We start from the raw sequence: 18,748 nt of genomic DNA, 5'->3' as shown, positions 1-18,748 counted from the left end.
GGAAATTTAGTATTTCACTCAATGTTCTTGATTGACACACAACCAGCAACCTTCAAATTGCCTAGCGGGCTCTAAAACATCACTGGCAGGAAGTGAGATTCAGGAAGAGAAGCATTACTGTGGGATGTGGAACAGGCTGAGATACAATTCTATCCCTTCACTGAGGCAATAAGCAGAGACCATCCTCCTCCATAAATACTCTGGAAAGGACCACTGGTTATCAGGGTTTACTGACCATACCCTGTCATTAGTATAAATGCTTGCCTGTTACACCTTAACAGCTGGGCTCACAGACTTTGGCACCTGAAGCCAACCCAGATCAACTTACAGGGGATATGCTATCTACATAAGCAATCTTGGGAACCCAAGACAATTTTGGATGAGACTCATGCACCAACCACAAGATTATGATATTTACATTTCACCTTGTTCACATGAGCCTCTTATTCTAACAGTGAGGAGTCTGAGCAAAAAGTTTGCCCCCACATCATGCAACATCATAGGAAGTTCCTAGATGTAGTAGAAATGACTGAGGCTGAAGAGTGCAGAACTGAGGTGGACATGGGTACACCTTGCTAACTCACAGCTGCTGGCAGCAGCTGTTGCCAGCTGAAAAATCACACAATCAAAAACAGAAGTTCAGTCAAATATGGAAATTCAGCCAAATATGGCAATTCAAGCAAATCCACATGAGCAACTGGTGGTAGAAGGAATGGTAAACAAAGCATTGTCAGTTACCAGTTATTCTGGTGCTTATCCAGCTGACACAGGTCTATGACACCTAGACGGGTGCTGAAATAGTTTGGGTTTGGTACTTTTCCAAAAGTCAAGGGGAACCTCTCAACAATCTGGTAAGCTACCATAGATCTGGGTAGGTTTGATTCTGGTACAGTCAGAAGGTAGAAGACTGTGTGCCAGAAATCTTTTTCATGAGCCTCAATCTAAAGAGATAACATTAGTATCTTGGGAAAGCTGAAGGCTTGGACATGGCTGATCCATTTACCTGGTGAATGGGAACTCCTAAGCTGGAGATGGCCTTCAAAGCTCGTTCAGTCAGCTCACCGGAAATTGAGCTCCTATGGGCAGCTCACCCACAGCTTGAATGAACCAGAACAATTTCTGGGTGAGTATAGCTCACCAATGCAACACAGACATGGCAAATGCAGGTTTGGTAGTACAATTCACTCACTGCATGCAATGTATGAATGAAAAGAAACCCTAATGCAAAGTCAGCAAAATAGGAAAAGGTAAAAAAAAGTTACGGGTCTACAGAAGAGCAGCAGCATTAGTATGGCTGATCTCAACGTTGTGGCTGAAATGGCAACATGCAAGCATGTATGCTGCATGCCAAACAGAGGGGGGGGACACTGCAAAATCTTTCAAGTCTCAAGTGAAAGAAATACGCCAAAAGTTAGAATATACACATAGTCTCACTCAGATTAAAATAAATAAATTTCAAAATAGCTAACTCAAGATAACACTCCCAGTGTGAAATGTCAGTGGAGACTAGTGCAATCTTTAATCAAGATCAACGCTATGCTGCCAGCTTGAAGGCACTTGAGCAATGGGGAATATTACTGGAAAAATCACTTTGCTTTTCAACTGCAAACTCAAAATTGGCAAATATTTGACTCCAGGCCTTTAGACTTAGGAGTCCTTTGGTTCAAAGGTCAGGGCTATTGCAAAGGTGGAGGAGAAGAGCACTTGACTAGAGCATAGGAACAAGAAGATGGAAAACAAATAGGACAGAATCCCTTTACAGGGAGCAGCTTGAACTGGAAGAATTAGCATCTGCAAACAGTGCGAGACAGACAGGGCAGCACCTGGGAGCTGGAGAAACAGGAGGAAGATGGCAAATGAGGCTGTTAAAAACAATCAACATCTCTCCTTGCATCCAGCTGCTGTGCCCGCACTGTGCCCCACTGGGTCCATCTGGAGAAAAAGAATGACACAAGATGCATCTGGGACAGAGAAAGAGGGGAATCAATTCGCAGCACAGGAATGACAATAGCTTCCTCTTATCTATGTGGTTTGTTGGCTCCCTGTCTAAACCTCCACCTTCCTTCCACACTCACCTCATCAGTGTTGGAGGGAAGGGGCTGGGGGACAAGGTAGATATTGCAGCAGGCACCTGAGAACCGTGAATGCAGAAGAGAAATACCTCCAGGGAAGGCAGGAGTTTCCTGAATCTTCCTTCCACCATGTGTTTACAACTATGGCAGAGAGTGGAAGAAAAAGAACGACTAACAAAATGTTCTAAGGGAGTAGTGAATACAGGATTGTAGAGATGAAAAGGGAAATACTCCATCTTCCTTGAAAGTCCCAAACCCACTCAGCATTTCTGAGTTGTACAGTATAGTTACAGGAACATGTTATCACAAGCTAGATGACGGCAGTGATTCAAGGCTTTTCAGCTGACCATATGTCTAGGAAATGCAAGGCTCTTTATAACCACCAACAAAGGAAGAATAAGATGCTGCTTCTTTAGCTTCAATGAGAGTCCAGGCAATTTCCAAAATAGCTAATGAACACAAGAATTTGTTCACATAACTACTGTTCAGGTTTGCAGGTCCTTATCTGAAGGACTTGCACTGGTGTGGTGCAAACATGGGTATCAGTGAAATGCCTCTGACTGCATCATCAAGATGAACAGGGCATTGATGAAGGAAAAGGAACTCAGGACAGATATTTAGTTTAGAAGCATGCATAAAATGCTACGCTGCACTGAGAAGACATCTTCACAAGTGGGGTTCATAAATATAAAGGTGGTGGGAATAGTAGGAAAAAAGAAGGGAAAACATGACAGTATAAAAACATGTCAGTGTGTTCTTGCATTATAGTATGTAAGCATCTTCAAGTATCTCAGCTTCTTGTATGCTATTCATAAGACAGACAACAGGCATGAGGGCTGAAGGATGCAAGCAAGCAAACTTGGTAAACCAGTCTGGCGAGGACACTACACATGGGGCAAAACAAGGAAAACACTCAGATATTTGTGAGAGAAAACAAGAGACAGGAGCAAGTGTCACTGGCAAGGACAGGGAACACGCCAAAGACAGAGGATGCCTCACGATCCTGAGTATTAACTTGATGACTTTGAACCTGATGAGCAGTGTAAGATACTGTAATGACTCAAAAAGAGTAGGGAAGATGGTCAAGCCACTGATGTAATAGCATCAACAATTTGAAAAAACTGGGGTGGGGTTGATTTTAGCAGGTAAAATCTAAGAGGCTGCACTTGGTAAAACTGAAGAATATGGATGAGAACAGAAAAGAAGGAGCATATTTCAGGAACATCATGGAGGAATCTGTTGTGGTTAGGTTATGCTCAGAGAAAAAAAAAAAGTCCCAACCTCCTTGTTTTGCTGATAGAGGGATTACATTTCTAGGCATTACAGCTCCAAGGAAAACTTTCTAAATGTAATCCTGTCTTCATCAAGGGTGTGTCTGAACACAGATGCATGCTCTTAGTTAGGGTGTGAATTCACAGGGTGCTTGCTACTACTCTACATTAATTCCCATATGAATTCACTTAGACTGTAGTTGCATGAATACTTTCAGTTACCCTAAGACAGCTGTAGTGCCAACAAAAGTTTTATTCTCGCTGCCCCTGTATTCCATCTCAACAGCAACACACAAATATTTGTGCAGGACTGCTGTGAGCTGGATCAAGGAATTAAACTGAGTTAATATGAACCACTTCTTTTGTTAAATCAGTTTCAAGTTTTCAGTTTGATGGTTAGACTTGATGATATTAGAGGTCTTTTCCAACCTTAAAGATTCTAAATCTAGGATGGATTCCTCAGTGTGAGCCACTTGATGACCATACAGATTCTTTCGTTAGCATAAGGGAGAATGAGGGACCAACATATGTTGTTTAGGACACATCTATAATGACTTGAGCAATAAAGCAACAAAGCATTAAGAATTTCTGTGCAAGGTCATGTGCTCCTTTCAGAAGGTAGAGGGAATCACTTTACATCTAAGAGACCATAGAAGGAAACTGGTGCACAGCAGCCAATATGCTGAAAAATTCACACCTTTGCTTACTGCACACAAACTTTTTCATAGAGAAATGCCCTGCAGCTGCATAGAAGAAAACAGCAGTTCTAGAAGGACTATAAACTGCTTCTTTCAGCCTACCAGGAAGTGAATTGAATATGTGTAAATATGGACGAAGTAACTGGTGGGTTCATGAAAGAGGTTTTTGTATGATTGTGTACCACTGTGATATTTCATCTCAGTAGTACCCTCTTACAAGTATTCCTGAATTAAGTTGCGATATTTTATTATCCTAAAACATAGTATGTGGGTTGGATAGAAACAGAGGCAATCTTCATTTTCTTAGATTTTACTACCTTAGAGATTCTCACACCTTCTGCTTACTAGCTTGTGGTACAAAAGCTCCTGAACTGGGTTAAAGCTTGGTCTGCTCCTTCTATGGCAGCATTAAAGCAGCAGCCATAGCAATGAAAATAATCTCTGCTTTTGAACCAGTCAGCACGCCTGTCTAGAGTAATCATTAAAAAACATGCTTGGCCATGTTTTGCCTAGCCAAACAAGAAAAATTTCCTTCCTTTGAACTATGGCTTATGATTCCCCCCCCCCTTTCCTTTTCATATGTTGTGCTTTTCATACAGCACAATCATCTTGCTCCTATCATCCAAAACCAATTCATCTGGCAGGTGCTTCTAAGTCGAGCAAGCGTTCCCACTTCCAAAACAAGAAACAGAGTTTTGACCATGAAGACTCATTCCTAGCATACCAGGTATTTGCACTTACATTATAGGGACCACACATCAGCCCCAATTTCCACACAACTCCTGTAGTCACCTGAACAAATACCACAGTGAGTGATATGTAGAATATGATCCTAGAATGGCATTTTTATAAACACAGTAGAGAAAATAATAGCAACAAAGATCCTTCAATCTCCCCCTATCCAACTCTTCTGCTAATATCAACAGTTTAGATCAAGATTAAATTCCAATTATAGCTCACTAAACAACCCACTAATAAAGTAACTGATCTAAGACAGCCAATTGTGACATATATATGAAGAACTTTTGCTGCAAACATGTAAAATATATGGTAGTCTAGCCTCTGGTTTTACAGATGATTTTTTGCAAGGGCTTAAAAGGAACTGACAGTTCAAGAAACAAGAGATTCAGGAGATACAATCTTACTGAGGGTGGATCATCAGCAGTATAGTCACAGATAGCCAGGTACACGTATAGGAGGGACACTGTGTCTGCTAACATAATCCCACGATAAGTAAACAGGTGAAATGACTCTACTGAAACCTACAGATGTTCCTTGTAAAAGACTTAACATTTGTTGCGATGCTACCATGTGGAATCATAAGATGACAGACTAAAAAGACAGAGCTTACTGAAACTAAAATCAACATTAATTTTATTTACTGACACCAACAATCAACATTGCATAACATGCAATTTGGATGTGCTTTTTTTTCCCCCCAAAGGGGGTTTCTTTCCTGTCTGTTGCAATTCAGTTCTCAAATTGCTGTAGCTGCTTCTGCTCCTTTTAGTGACTTGATACTGTCATTTTATTCCATGTTCAAGGCTGTTGGCTCACTGCCATATATTCAAAATTTCTAATTTTCATGCATGGATTAACTGGCAATCTAAAGTGGCCTGGATAACAGCTTTTGATAGGACCACTTATGAATATGGAGGAAAGGACATAAGAACTAACACGGGGGAAACCTGGCTTTAGCACACAGGAAGTTCATGGGAGGATCTTCATGTACGCATCCCACAAGGAAAGAAGTAACACTGATCTCAGACAAAAATCATTGGAAAAATATTCTTTATTCAAAACAAAGTATCACATCACCCTTTCAAAAAAAAAACCCAAACAAAACCAAACTTCTCCATTTTCCAGGATCCCCCACAAGTAACGCTATTTTTCTCTCACATGCTTCCCGCATCCCCACCATCCTTCCACACTGATTAACAGAGAGTGCAAGATTGTGGGTATTTAATATCTTATGGCTGTAAAGAAAGGCAGCTGCTGTGAAGTTGGTGGAGCTGCTAGACAAACTGACAAACAGGATAGAAGGGGTTTCTTATCTCTACCTCCATTTCCCTCCACTGATAAAAAATAGACACTTAGTACAATGCATCAGAGCAGGCTATCCTGGGCAATCAAAAGGAGGCCCATACCATCCAGAGGGACCTTGACAGGCTTGAGAGGTGGGCCCGTGCAAACCGCATGAAGTTCAACAAGGCCAAGTGCCAGGTCCTGCACGTGGGTTGGTGCAATCCCAAGCACAACTACAGGCTGGGCGTGGAAAGGATTGAAAGCAGCCCTGAGGAGAAGGACTTGGGGGTGTTGGTTGATTAAAAGCTCAACATGAGCCAGCAATGTTGCTTGCAGCCCAAAAAGCCAGCTATGTCCTGGGCTGCATCACAAGAAGCATGGCCAGCGGGTCGAGGGAGGTGATTCTGCCCCTCTACTCCACTCTGGTGAGACCCCACCTGGAGTACTGCACCCAGCTCTGGGGGCCCCAGTACAAGAAAGACATGGAGCTGTTGGAGCAAGTCCAGAGGAGGGCCACTAAAAATGATCAGAGGGCTGGAGCACCTCTCCTATGAGGACAGGCTGAGAGAGTTGGGGGCGTTCAGCCTGGAGAAGAGAAAGCTCTGGGGAGAGCTTAGAGCAGCTTTCCAGTACCTAAAGGGGATCTACAGGAAAGCTGGAGAGGAACTTTTTACAGTGTAATGATAGGACATGCAGTAATGTCTTTAAGCTGAAGGGAGGGTAGATTTAAATATTAGGAAGAAATTCTTCCCTGTGAGGGTGGTGTGAGGCACTGGAGCAGGTTGCCCAGAGAACCTGTGGATGCCCCCTCCCTGGCAGTGTTCAAGGCCAGGTTGGATGGGGCTTTGGGCAACATGGTCTAGTGGAGGGTGTCCCTGCCCATGGCAGGGGGGTTGGAACTAGATGATCTTTGAGGTCCCTTCCAACCCAAACCATTCTGTGATTCTATGATTTTATTCCATATCATGTGAAGCAATACTGGGCAACCAAAGAGAAGTTGGCACTAGTATGACCATAAACCATCACATGTCCTGACATCAGCAATTTTGATTTAAACTGTCTCTGATGAGAGCAACAGCCTGAGTCAGCCTGCCAGCGCATAAACAGGAGCAGCTCTAGACTCGGAGACAATGCATGTGCAAGACTGGAAGTGAAGCAATACTTCTCATGATCCAAGTTACTGAACAAGCTGACAAAGTGCTTTTGTGTAAGTGGCCCAGTCCACAAGTGTACTAATTACGTTATTTTAGGGTTATTTTTAATTGAGAATATTATATAATGTTAAAATAACTCTACAGGTGTATTTTGAGTTTGTATTTTGCAAGTCCACCACAAGATTACTTTTCCGGTTTATCAGTCTCTTGGATTATATTTCATAATTTTTCTTCCTCTGATCTGGAATACTAAAATTCCTAACAGAAGGAATCTAGAAGCTGGATAATCTCTGCTGTGAATAAGCAACCTACCAGTTGCACATGTTACCTAAACTGGTTAGAGATGGGAAATTTCAGAAATGTTTTTGTAACAATGACTACTTCCTGATGGGAGGAAGGAAGCTAAGCTGGATCATGATGGAACATCAAACGCCAAAGGGCACTCCAGGAAGAGCATCAAAACCAACCCAGATGACTTACATGATTCCATTAATCTCAAGTAAACATTGTTTTAGAATTAAGGAGTCTAAAACATGGATTAAAAAAAAAGGATTCACAAGTAGGATTTGATCTCTGAAAGGGATTAAATTTTCTTTTAATATTAACAAGCATTTCACTTTGGTTTTATGTTTTAGTAGAGGCAGTTCAGCAAGTTACTTTGACAGAAGACCCTGTGCATGGACGGTTCCTGCAGAGGAGGGCATGGCAGCTTAGTGGAGTGGTCGGGACAGGACTGGACAAACTTGGCCTACAAGACTCCAGGTAGATTGCTGTGCTTAAGGGTAGTACTGCGTGCATCTGTTCTGCTCTATGGTTTACAGTGAGTAAGTCTAAAATCACTAGAAGGGACTGGAAACCTCTAGATATTAAGAGATCAGAAAAGGGAAACTTTTAGGAAGGTGCCTCTTCTTAGAGGAGGGATGTTGTTTACCTAGCAATGCACAAAATCAAATATTTTGTGACATTTAATTTACTGAAATACAACCAAACCGACAAGCTGAAAGACTCTGGTGGAGGATCCACAATTCCACATTCATGTCCAAATTGCTTAGTCAGCCTTAAGGGACCTAAGTTTCTGCCAAGTAACTAACAAGTAACAAGTTGACATAAAATAACAGTTCTAACTGTGCACTGATATTTTATGATCTTGGTTTCTTATTTTTATTTTATTATTAGGCATTGCAGCAGTGCCTAAAAGGTTCAGTAATGGAACAGGGGCCTACAATGTCAGGGATCATACAAAACCAGGATAAAGACACAGCCCATAATATAAAGAGCTAAAAATTTATTTAGTTGATCTTCACTTCCTGAAGTTTTCATGTTTTGTTAAATTCACTGCTCAAACCTTTGTAAGCCTGATCCATATTTTTTATTTCATTTTATGCAATTCACTTTTTATTTAGCTGGGATTCATGTATACTGTTCTAAAAATATCTAAAAAATCTGTCCTGATTATGCAAGTCAGATGTTGAACTATTACTTGACTGCTTTGTCAAGTCAACCTTGTACGCACAGAATTGCCGACAGAAGTAATTTTACTTCACTCAGGATTTAAGACAGCTTAAACCAAGCCAGTTCCAGCGATATTTACACCAAGCCTTTGCTATGAATTCTTGGGGGAAAAAAGCGGACTCATCATCAGCAAGTGACTTTCTGTTGACACCGCATTAGCAGATGAACTTTTCCAGTACTTTCTTTTCACTCAGGCAGTCCTGAACTACGGGTACAGCAATGTTTGCAAAGCACTTGTACAAATCTTGGAAAAAATGAAGTACACAGCTACTGTTTCAATGATTTGTCATCTTTCATCTGATCACTTACAACAGGACAGTAAATATCCATTTCCTTCCATCTGACCTCAAGTTTTAGATAAATTAGAGACGAGTCAGTTGCAGCAATCCTAACCTGGTTTGTTATATAACATTTCCAGAGCCTTGTGCAACGTAAGTCTTCCCTTCATATCCATAGCATTTTAAACTACCTACCTTCTGCATTAAGATGCATGGTTTCCAGAGGTCCAATAAATGCGTATCGCATTCCCAATCCATCAGACATCACAAGGTCTAGATCAGCAGGAGATATTACTCCTTCCTAAATAGCAAAAGTAGAACAGGAAGATTTGTGAATGTTTGGTTTTATATGCAAAATTGCCTGCTTTTTGTATATAATTAAAAAATTAAAGTAGTAATAAAAACTAAGGCTAGAAATAGCAGTTAGCTTGCAAACAGAAACACAACTGTTTGCCAGAAATGTCCATCTATTACGCAAGCCTTCCTATGGTTCAGCAGAAAAACTCGTTCACATCTCTAAGATTGCTGTACTTCATAATCCAAATACACTTTGATACATTTGACAGTATCTTATTTTTAAATTTATAAATTAATACACTTTTTCCATACAGTATGTACTATTTGTACACACTAGTTTGCCTGATATTTATTACTTACAGTAATTCACGTACTAAAACTAAATTGAGCTGTTTACGTTAACAAATATACTTTTTCCCCAAAACTGACAATCAGAGAACACAGAGCAAACATGACAGTCTTGATAGCACATGACCAAAAGAGTTTATATCAAATCCAAGTCATATACCAGCCCTTTTAAATACAGGAGTTTTGGCTAAATCTTACACTTCCCTTCATATTCTCTTAGTTCTGGATTTTTAGGCATAGTCACAATTGGCAGTGTGGGGGTGCATATTGTATGAAAAAGTATATTAATTTATAGTGGGTACTATTCCTGAGGCCATCCGCAAAAAAGGGAGCATGCAGGCAATGCAGCTGCCACTCCCTCCCACAAAAATCACTCAACATTCAGCCTCAACCTGCCCAGGTTCTTGAGTTCATTGACAGCTTCACATCTCAGAGCTGGCAGGACGTGGAGCATGCAAAATGAAGCATTTCTCCTGTTAAAAGCTGAGCACTGCTGTTCCACCCACGTAGCAGCACTTACAAGAAAGCCAACGCCTCCATCAGGTTAGGGCAAGCACACGAAAGTTTTTGTTTTTTTTTTAAAAAAAGAGGTACAGTTCATTACCTTAACAGATTTACGTGAGAAGAATAGTATTTATTATATGAGGTTGTTTTCCACCTACTAGAAAGACAGGAATTAACTAGGACCTGTTCTAACCACTTCCATCAGATAAAGCTTGGTTTCAAGAACTTGTCCTCTCTATTCTCAGAGACATAAAAACATTTCCTTCTGGTTAAGAAGGTGAAAGAGATGTTGAACTGCTTCTAATTGGTCTTCTCACCCTACCTTGAGGTGGCCTCCCTATTCCAGTGTCTCTTTCTCCACAAGCCCCTTTGAGCTGCAGAATACGAGCAGGTATACTCATCTGCTTGGCAAAGACATGTCTTTTTCTGTTAAATCTCCCTCTTGCAGGGCCCTGTCTGAATGCTCCTTCCTATCACACAGTGATCAGCTAGAGTTACAGGCATGCAGGACAGCTCTCCTGACCTGCTGTAGACATTGACATCTGAGCTAGACATCTAGACTCTCTTTATAATCCCTAGGGAGAAAAAAGAAATCAGCATGCTAAAGCAGGCATCTAGAATAGGTAAGATTAGTTGTGTCCTAAGAGAGCTTGATTCTCCTCATCAACTGAAAGATGAGTAAGGAGCTTGGATGTCAATGTCTACATTGTAGAAATCCCATCTTAAGTGAGCTGAATCCCACCCACAGTGTCTTCCTGTGTTCAACAACTACATCATCTACTGTTATGTTAAAAGAAAGTTACAAGCCAAGGACCAACGTAACTTCTACAGCTGGCCACAGACATCAAGTCTCATCATCTCAGGCTTAAACAGAGCCTTTTATAAGGATCAACCTCAAGTCTCGATCTGTTAGTAGGCATTGCTCCTATCAAAAATAAGCCTGGCTGAATCCCTGCTGCAGGTGGCTTTTGAACTCTATCCTGACAACAAACAATAATCTAATTGTTAACATCTACCCAGCATATATGGAACATGCAGCTCTGGTAACAATTTAATTAGACATAAAAGGGGTAAGGAAGCATTGTTTTCTTCAACGTAAAGGTATGGCATACGCATGGTAAAGTAACTCATCTAGAAGCAGACAAGAAGGTCTGTGTAAAGACAGGACTAAACAAAAACCTCAGAGAGAGTTCAGATTACAGACCAGCATCAGTGTAACTAACACAGGCACCATACGTTCTGTCGAAGTTTCTTCCCCTGACAGGGCAACACAACTACCCTGAACAACATCAGCAAAGTCAACAAAATTGCTCTTCTGTTCAGAGTGCTTCATCCAAACAATGAGTTATGCTGGTAAAGCTGTGCCTGATGAGTGATTCTTTTTTTTCCCCCTGGTTGATATGGATTTGTGGACAAAAGATTAACCACAAGCTCCACACAAGCATTTGAACCACAGCAGCAGTTATAAACTGTAAACATAACGTTAAAGAGTTAACAGGCTCTTCAAGCACTTCAGAATCATTGCAAATTAATTTTCAAACTAAAAACCAATGTATTTCTTTTGATACCATAGTCCTCAGCTTCAATACCAACATTTGAAGACCAGGTGCCCTCAAAATCATGAGATGACTGCTTTGCTCTTGGCCTTTTGACTATAGCTGTAATTTTATGGTTATAGCTGCTAAAAGGCAAAAATTGCTGCTACCAGAAGAAAAACAAGACAGATCAGTCCAGTTGAGGGCTATATCATTCTATTCACGTGAGCTCAGTTTCTCCTTGTCACATAGGCCCTCTTAAAGAAACACCTTTTACTTTTTCTCTTCAGAAATTAAAAACACATAAATGAGAAACAAGTTAGACCGTCCTCCCCTAGGGAATAACCCTACTCCCACTTCTGTTAAGGAGATCATAAATTGGTGGAATGATTCAGCAGGGTGGGTACAAGGTCAGCAAGGTGTCTTCCACAAGGATCAGGGTTTATGCTAAGAAGTAAACAAGAAAGAGTTCCAACCCAGTTTCATTAAGTCTAGGTATGGAACAAGCTTCCCAAGGGGATTTTTCATCCTCTTCATTCTGGGTAACCCTTCTTGTAAGCCTTCCCCCCTCAAGCACTTGTCAAAGGGAAGAGGAAGTGTGTTAGAGTTCACCAGGAGCTTTCACAGCTACAAAATTAGGATCTTCATTTCAAATAAATTCTTCCAAAATCCTCAGTGACCCCAATGGCCAAACTTTAAGATATAGACTAGCTCAGAATCCTCCACACTTCTTATGACATCATTTACATACTGCAATCTCATCTTCCTGGAGATTTTAATCTCCTGTGATGCCACAGGCTTGCCCTAATGCTTCTTCCATATTTTATTAGTGCTTCTCACTATGCAAGGACCCTTTTCTCCTTTCCAAAAGCCTGTGGCAGTTCTGTAGTCTCCACCTTTAGGCCCTGACCCAACCTACTTGGTTTTAATCAACAATCTTTACATCTGTGAGTCACACCCACATCGCAAGTTCTGTCACCGACCTAGTTCATAATCATATTAAATGTGACATGGCCAAAAAAACAATCTAACTTTTTCTCATACTACCAATTCATCATGTTCTCCTACTCACTCCAGTCTGTCTATAATTATTTTGGACTCCACTCCCTCCTGGACCACATACTTTCTGTCTCCAAATTTGCCACTTCATCCTCTGCATCTCCCAAATCCAGCATTTTTTTTTCTGATTGCCACTAATATATGCATTCTCTCTCAGCAGCACTTGTTACACCCTTCTCTTCAGTATCATTTCAATCAAGTCCCTTCCATCCACACCCTGAGAAGACCTTTTTTCAGTCCTGTCATTTTGAGCATATGACTTCTCTCCTAGATCCCTCTACCAGCTCCATCTCTTTCCATTTCATCATGTTTGAGAAACTTGTTGTCCTACACACTTCACATCTCCTTACTTTGCTGGCCCTTATCTTCCTTCTTCCATGGCACCCTCACTCCCCTCACCCTGTAAGAAACACTTAGTATCAACACTAATTTTCTCCCTGGCCCTTTAAATTTCCTTTTATGATATCCCCCTTTTATGGGGCACTATAATGAGATGTTTAACCCTCTACCTTATCTTTGATCTTTTGGAAAGGTGCTCTGGATAACATAATACAATTATTAATATTAAGGAATTTGGAATTAAAAAAGTCCTGCCAGCATTTAAGGACTGCCAAACTAATCACCTGAGAAGGGAGAGGTACATAAATTAGGGACCAAAGCCAATGCAGCTGATTGCTGTGAAAACAACTAAAATGGACAGACAGCCAAACCACAACTGTTTATTTTCCAAAATATTAACAAAAATGTCAGGGCTGCCCATTCTTCTTGGTTTTTTTACAATGACTATAACCTAAAAGAAAACCCACTTTTAAAGAAAAAAATACATTAAGACAGTATCAAAAGCTTATACAGAGGAAAATACAGGCTCTTAAGACACATCATACGATCCATCACACAAAATAGTTTTAGTAGGTTCTTAAAAGCAGTTGAAACTCCTACATTAGACCAGGGCTGAAAAACTGCCATGTTCTCCTCACTATTGCTGCTGCTGTATTTCATGGCCTCCTTGCAAATTCCAGGTGATGCTTAGAAAAATATTTCACCAAGATAAGCTTCCACTCAGTAATCCACAGTAGAAGGACAGTCGTAGATAGTCAGAGTAAGGTTTGAGACTTCTGATCTAAAGTGCTGGTGAAACTGTTTGGTTGTTCTTTTCCGGATGAAGTTAACCAAAACTTTACCTTCAGAACAAGACAAAGTCAAGCTGTTTAACTAACATTCTTTTGCAACATAATCCCAAGCTGTTACAGAATGTATTTACTGGTAAAAGTACAAAAGTAATAGTATCAGTGGTGCACAGGGTGCTTCCCAGGCAAATAAAGGCAGTAAGTCTGCTCCAAGGAGTTATGAACAAAATCAATATACCAGTGACCACTGTCAATGGAGGCATGAGAAAGTAAATAAATGGTAAATGGGAATAACAGAGAAAGCTGTTTGAGATATTTTTCCTATTACTGGCTACAGATTATTCTAATGGTTCCAAACTTGTAATATCAAAATTTAGGGTTGAGAAGACAGGAAGACAGCAGATCTTCAACCTCAACATCTCACAGGATGTCTTTTACTCACATCACAATCAGCATTGAAACACTTCTACTACAGACCTAAGAATTAAAAACATAAATAAGAAACCTACAAGAACATCAGTCTCACACACACTATGTAGTCCTACAGAAAGTTCTCAGATACATGACCATAAAGAGACAGACTGGAGTGTTCCCAGTATCTGCTTTATCATGGAATAAGTGTGGAACATGGGGAGACAATCACAGAAACACAGAATGGTTTGGGTTGGAAGGGACCTCAAAGATCATCTAGTTCCAACCCCCCTGCCATGGGCAGGGACACCCTCCACTAGACCAGGTTGCCCAAAGCCCCATCCAACCTGGCCTTGAACACTTCCAGGGAGGGGGCATCCACAGGTTCTCTGGGCAACCTGCTCCAGTGCCTCACACCACCCTCACAGGGAAGAATTTCTTCCTAATATTTAAATCTACCCTCCCTTCAGCTTAAAGACATTACTGCATGTCCTATCATTACACTGTAAAAAGTTCCTCTCCAGCTTTCCTGTAGATCCCCTTTAGGTACTGGAAAGCTGCTCTAAGCTCTCCCCAGAGCTTTCTCTTCTCCAGGCTGAACGCCCCCAACTCTCTCAGCCTGTCCTCATAGGAGAGGTGCTCCAGCCCTCTGATCATTTTTAGTGGCCCTCCTCTGGACTTGCTCCAACAGCTCCATGTCTTTCTTGTACTGGGGCCCCCAGAGCTGGGTGCAGTACTCCAGGTGGGGTCTCACCAGAGTGGAGTAGAGGGGCAGAATCACCTCCCTCGACCTGCTGGCCATGCTTCTTGTGATGCAGCCCAGGACATAGCTGGCTTTCTGGGCTGCAAGCAACGTTGCTGGCTCATGTTGAGCTTTTAATCAACCAACACCCCCAAGTCCTTCTGCTCAAGGCTGCTCTCAATCAACTGATGCAAAAAGTTCCTGCCACAAACACCTGCATTACCCAAGTGCTCATGACTTGCAAGTCAAAACAATGTTCAAAAAGACGTCTTGTCACACAAAAGACTAACTTGGATCCAAAATGAAACCGCATTGTAACACTCTTGCCTCAAATGGAAGCACTTGCTTGAATTCCTTCTTTTAGGCCCATAAATGTATCTATGGTCTTTGCTTCTAAGTTCTTGTAAAGTCAAACTTCTGCATCCTTAAATCCACATTCCCAATTATCCACATGGCCAAAGTTCTCAGCACCCAATTGTATGTCTCCAAATGGGTTTTCATTCTCCTACTTTCCTGCACACTGGGATCTCACCCTTCAGGCCTCCTGATTTTTCACCACCTTAACTCTGTAGTTCCCACTCCCACATTTATCCTAGTCCTGTATCCGCAGCATTCATTTTGTACCCAGCTTCAAAATTCCAACCTCCCTGTGTATGCTCCTGGGGACCCCAGCACCTTTGGCAAAGAAACTATCCAAATACCCACGTTGCTCATTGCTACTTTATTCACTTTGCCCTGAATTATACTTTTCTCTCTGCTCCAGCATCCCTGCCCACGTGCAATTTGAGCACCATACGGAGTCTGAGCCTGAACCCAACTTGCTGGCAGGGCCTTGCCTCTGATTTCTGGCTGTTACAGTCTCTCCTACTCTTGGACCCACATGGCAGAAGTTGGTGAGCCCCACGCATCATGCAGCAAGCAGCTATATTTATCACATTGCTTTCTATAGAGCCCCATGTTCATGCTCTGTATAAGAGCCCTTCTCCCATTGTATGATCTCTGTCCCATGCCTCGCCCATCACCCCATCCCAACACAGCATTGCTAAAGAAAAGAAAGAGACTGGCAGGTGGTCAGTTGCCAAGCCACATCTGGGAACCAAAACATATCTTGCACACTGCTCAGTCCATTTGTGATAAAGTTTTCCAGATAAATGTTGTTAGTACAGCTGCACCTGCATGTCTGTCCTACCACCAATGCCTTTTTTAACAGTACATCAATACTTCTACCAGAGAAGCTTTCTCTAGTCTCAAGTGAAATAAGCTCAATTGACAAAAAAAAAAACAAAACCAAAAACCCACAAACAAAAAACCTTGTCCAGGCAAAGGACTGGACTGAACCTGGACTTTGATAAAAGTGTATGTGCACACGTGTGCACATATAACATTGCTCCCCTGCCACTACTATAAATATTTGTAAGGCAAGGATGCAGATGAGAACTTTCAAGCTTGCATCTCAAAGTCCTCAAAAAACCAGATAGTTGTTTATATAAAGGGGCTGATTTAAGATAATTTCAAGTGGCTTCAAAACACTTGGAGACTGCTGCTATGTTTCTCTCCTGTTTCACACACAGCATTTGTATCTGGAATATTTGTCCTTGTTATGTGGCAAAGAACTGATGCACTGCAATGCAAATACAAACAGTCCTCCAGCAACAACACAGATTTTTCTCAAGCACTCACCATCTCAAAATTAAAGAAAACTTGTAACAGAAATAGGAGCACTCATCAGTTTATGATACTTGTTCAGACCTTTACAACCACTAATAAAATAAGTAATCTTGAAATGATGTTTTATAGTTCTGTCTCATTGTTGTTTTACAATAGTAAAAAGCAATATACAACTATTAGCATCAAAATGCCGTAGTGTTCTTAAGTAGTTTCATAAGAATGCCTGTGTTCTGCATCCAAGCTCACTTGGATTGCCTCATCCAACACATGCAATTTACATATCCAGCCATAAAAGGATTAATAGTGTGGTCATTTTGGACAAGAATGCTTTATTAATATGTTCTTCCTGCTAATATTTGTAGTTCATCTTCCACCCTAGTGCTTCTTAGGGTATGGAAACTTTTGTTACCAGATGGAATCAATGTGAGTAAAACTTGATTTTTAGGAGCCTCTCAAAGACTGAGCTGGGGAGGCTGACGTTTTCTACAATAAGGACTGAAAAGTGACTTAATCAGAAGCAAGAAGTATTTTTCCCCCACTTTGAAAGTGGAAACACCAAAAGAACATGACTCGCAAAAAATAAACAAAAAACCTACTAAGTTGGCAGCACAACAGTAGAAACCCAGAAGCAGCCCCAGGCCTGCAGGTCTCACCTATCTGCAGTGATTCTCCTCCTGTCAAAGGCAGCATGTAGCCTGAAGTCACACAGCTGAAACTATACACCTTTGATAGCTGGTATTTGTCCAGGCTTTTGGAATGAAACACAGCTATCAAAGTTGTTAGTTTAAATGTGTATTTGCCTGAAACTCAATAAAATGATACAAAACCAGAACAACTTGGAAACGTTGATGATGCACAACAAAAGCAATTTGCATTACCTGTCAGTGCTTCGAGCACTATTTTGTTACTATTCATGTACCACCACACATACAAAAAGCATTCATACGGGTTCATACTAAAGGTTCACCTCAAATCAATACCTCTTTTTGGGCAGCAGCCCATGAAGTGTTCTTATACGCTTTCCATAACCGAAGACCAAATAGAGAGTGATACTTTCAATGATATGCACTGCCTCAGCTCCCAGCAGTCAAGTCTTTGAGACTTTGACAGCTGGAGGTTGCTTCTGCATGGTTTTCCATGAGTGTATCTAAATGTTGCCTGAACCCACTTGTATTTTTAACATCCTTGGTTTCTATAGGAGTGACTTCCGCAATTCAGTTTGTGCCTCTCAGAGACATGAAAGAATCCTACTACATTTTTGAGGCATTACCTCCCTGGATACCTGTGCTGACCAAAGGCATTGTATCGGTATGCCTACACATTATCAGACTTACTGGCCCACGGTTTCCCAACAACACTTTGAACTCTTTTAAAAGAGCTCAGATGTAAGTGCTAACTTCCACTTCTGCTGTATTATGCTAGTTACTGTGCACAAAGGTGCTTAAATCAGTATTTCATCAACTTCATATTTGAGTTTTGGGATTCTTGGGTAAGTTCCATTTCTCCTTCACAATCTGCCATTACTCATTTACTCTTTCCTGCTCCAAAAATCTTGTTCTTAGCATGAATTGTTCTACTTCTACAGCAGATCCCTTCCTTTCAAGGAAAAGTTACAGTGTGGGAACCTCCTTAACAATGAACATTGCAGTTCAGTTAGATTTTTCACCATGAACTTACCTTCCTTGTTCACTTTTTTAGAAGTAATTTTTACATTTTTGTTCTCAAATTTTTTTTCATCTGGGGTTTTTAGGGTTTAAAAAACAATTTAGAGGTTACTATCCTTTCTATCCTGTGTCCTTCAACATGATTACAGCTTTCTGAAGGGGTTTTTCTTACCATATGCTTAAGAATTTGTATTAACTTTTTTACCAACAGAAACCTTTATTTTTTCAGTTTAAAGAAACATCTCCAGTAGAAGATAAGTTCCTTCCTAACAATATTGTTTTACTTATTCACCACCTCCTTTATATTGTTGTATTGTGGTGTTAGTGGAAGCTAACTAGAGGTAAGCAAAATCAGTTCAGCAACTATGTTTAGATACTGCTTT

At 40.9% G+C, this 18,748-nt stretch overlaps 1 protein-coding gene across 5 annotated transcripts in view; it reads right to left on the bottom strand.

The window, feature by feature from the left end:
- CRYL1 (crystallin lambda 1) overlaps positions 1-18,748 on the bottom strand; it is a 93,070-nt gene that overhangs the window by 41,723 nt on the left and 32,599 nt on the right. For all 5 annotated transcript variants that reach the window (XR_012833390.1, XR_012833391.1, XM_075742215.1 and 2 more), the window contains one exon: positions 9,206-9,311. Coding sequence is in view for 3 of the 5 variants with exons in the window: in XM_075742215.1 (XP_075598330.1) it covers positions 9,206-9,311 (106 nt within the window). In the remaining 2 variants the exon portion in view is untranslated. The remainder of the gene's footprint in view (positions 1-9,205; positions 9,312-18,748) is intronic.

Source organism: Balearica regulorum, chromosome 1, assembly GCF_011004875.1.
Source record: "Balearica regulorum gibbericeps isolate bBalReg1 chromosome 1, bBalReg1.pri, whole genome shotgun sequence".
Taxonomy (NCBI): domain Eukaryota; kingdom Metazoa; phylum Chordata; class Aves; order Gruiformes; family Gruidae; genus Balearica; species Balearica regulorum.
Note: the sequence above shows the minus strand (reverse complement) of the source record. Positions and strands in the feature narration are given on the sequence as shown.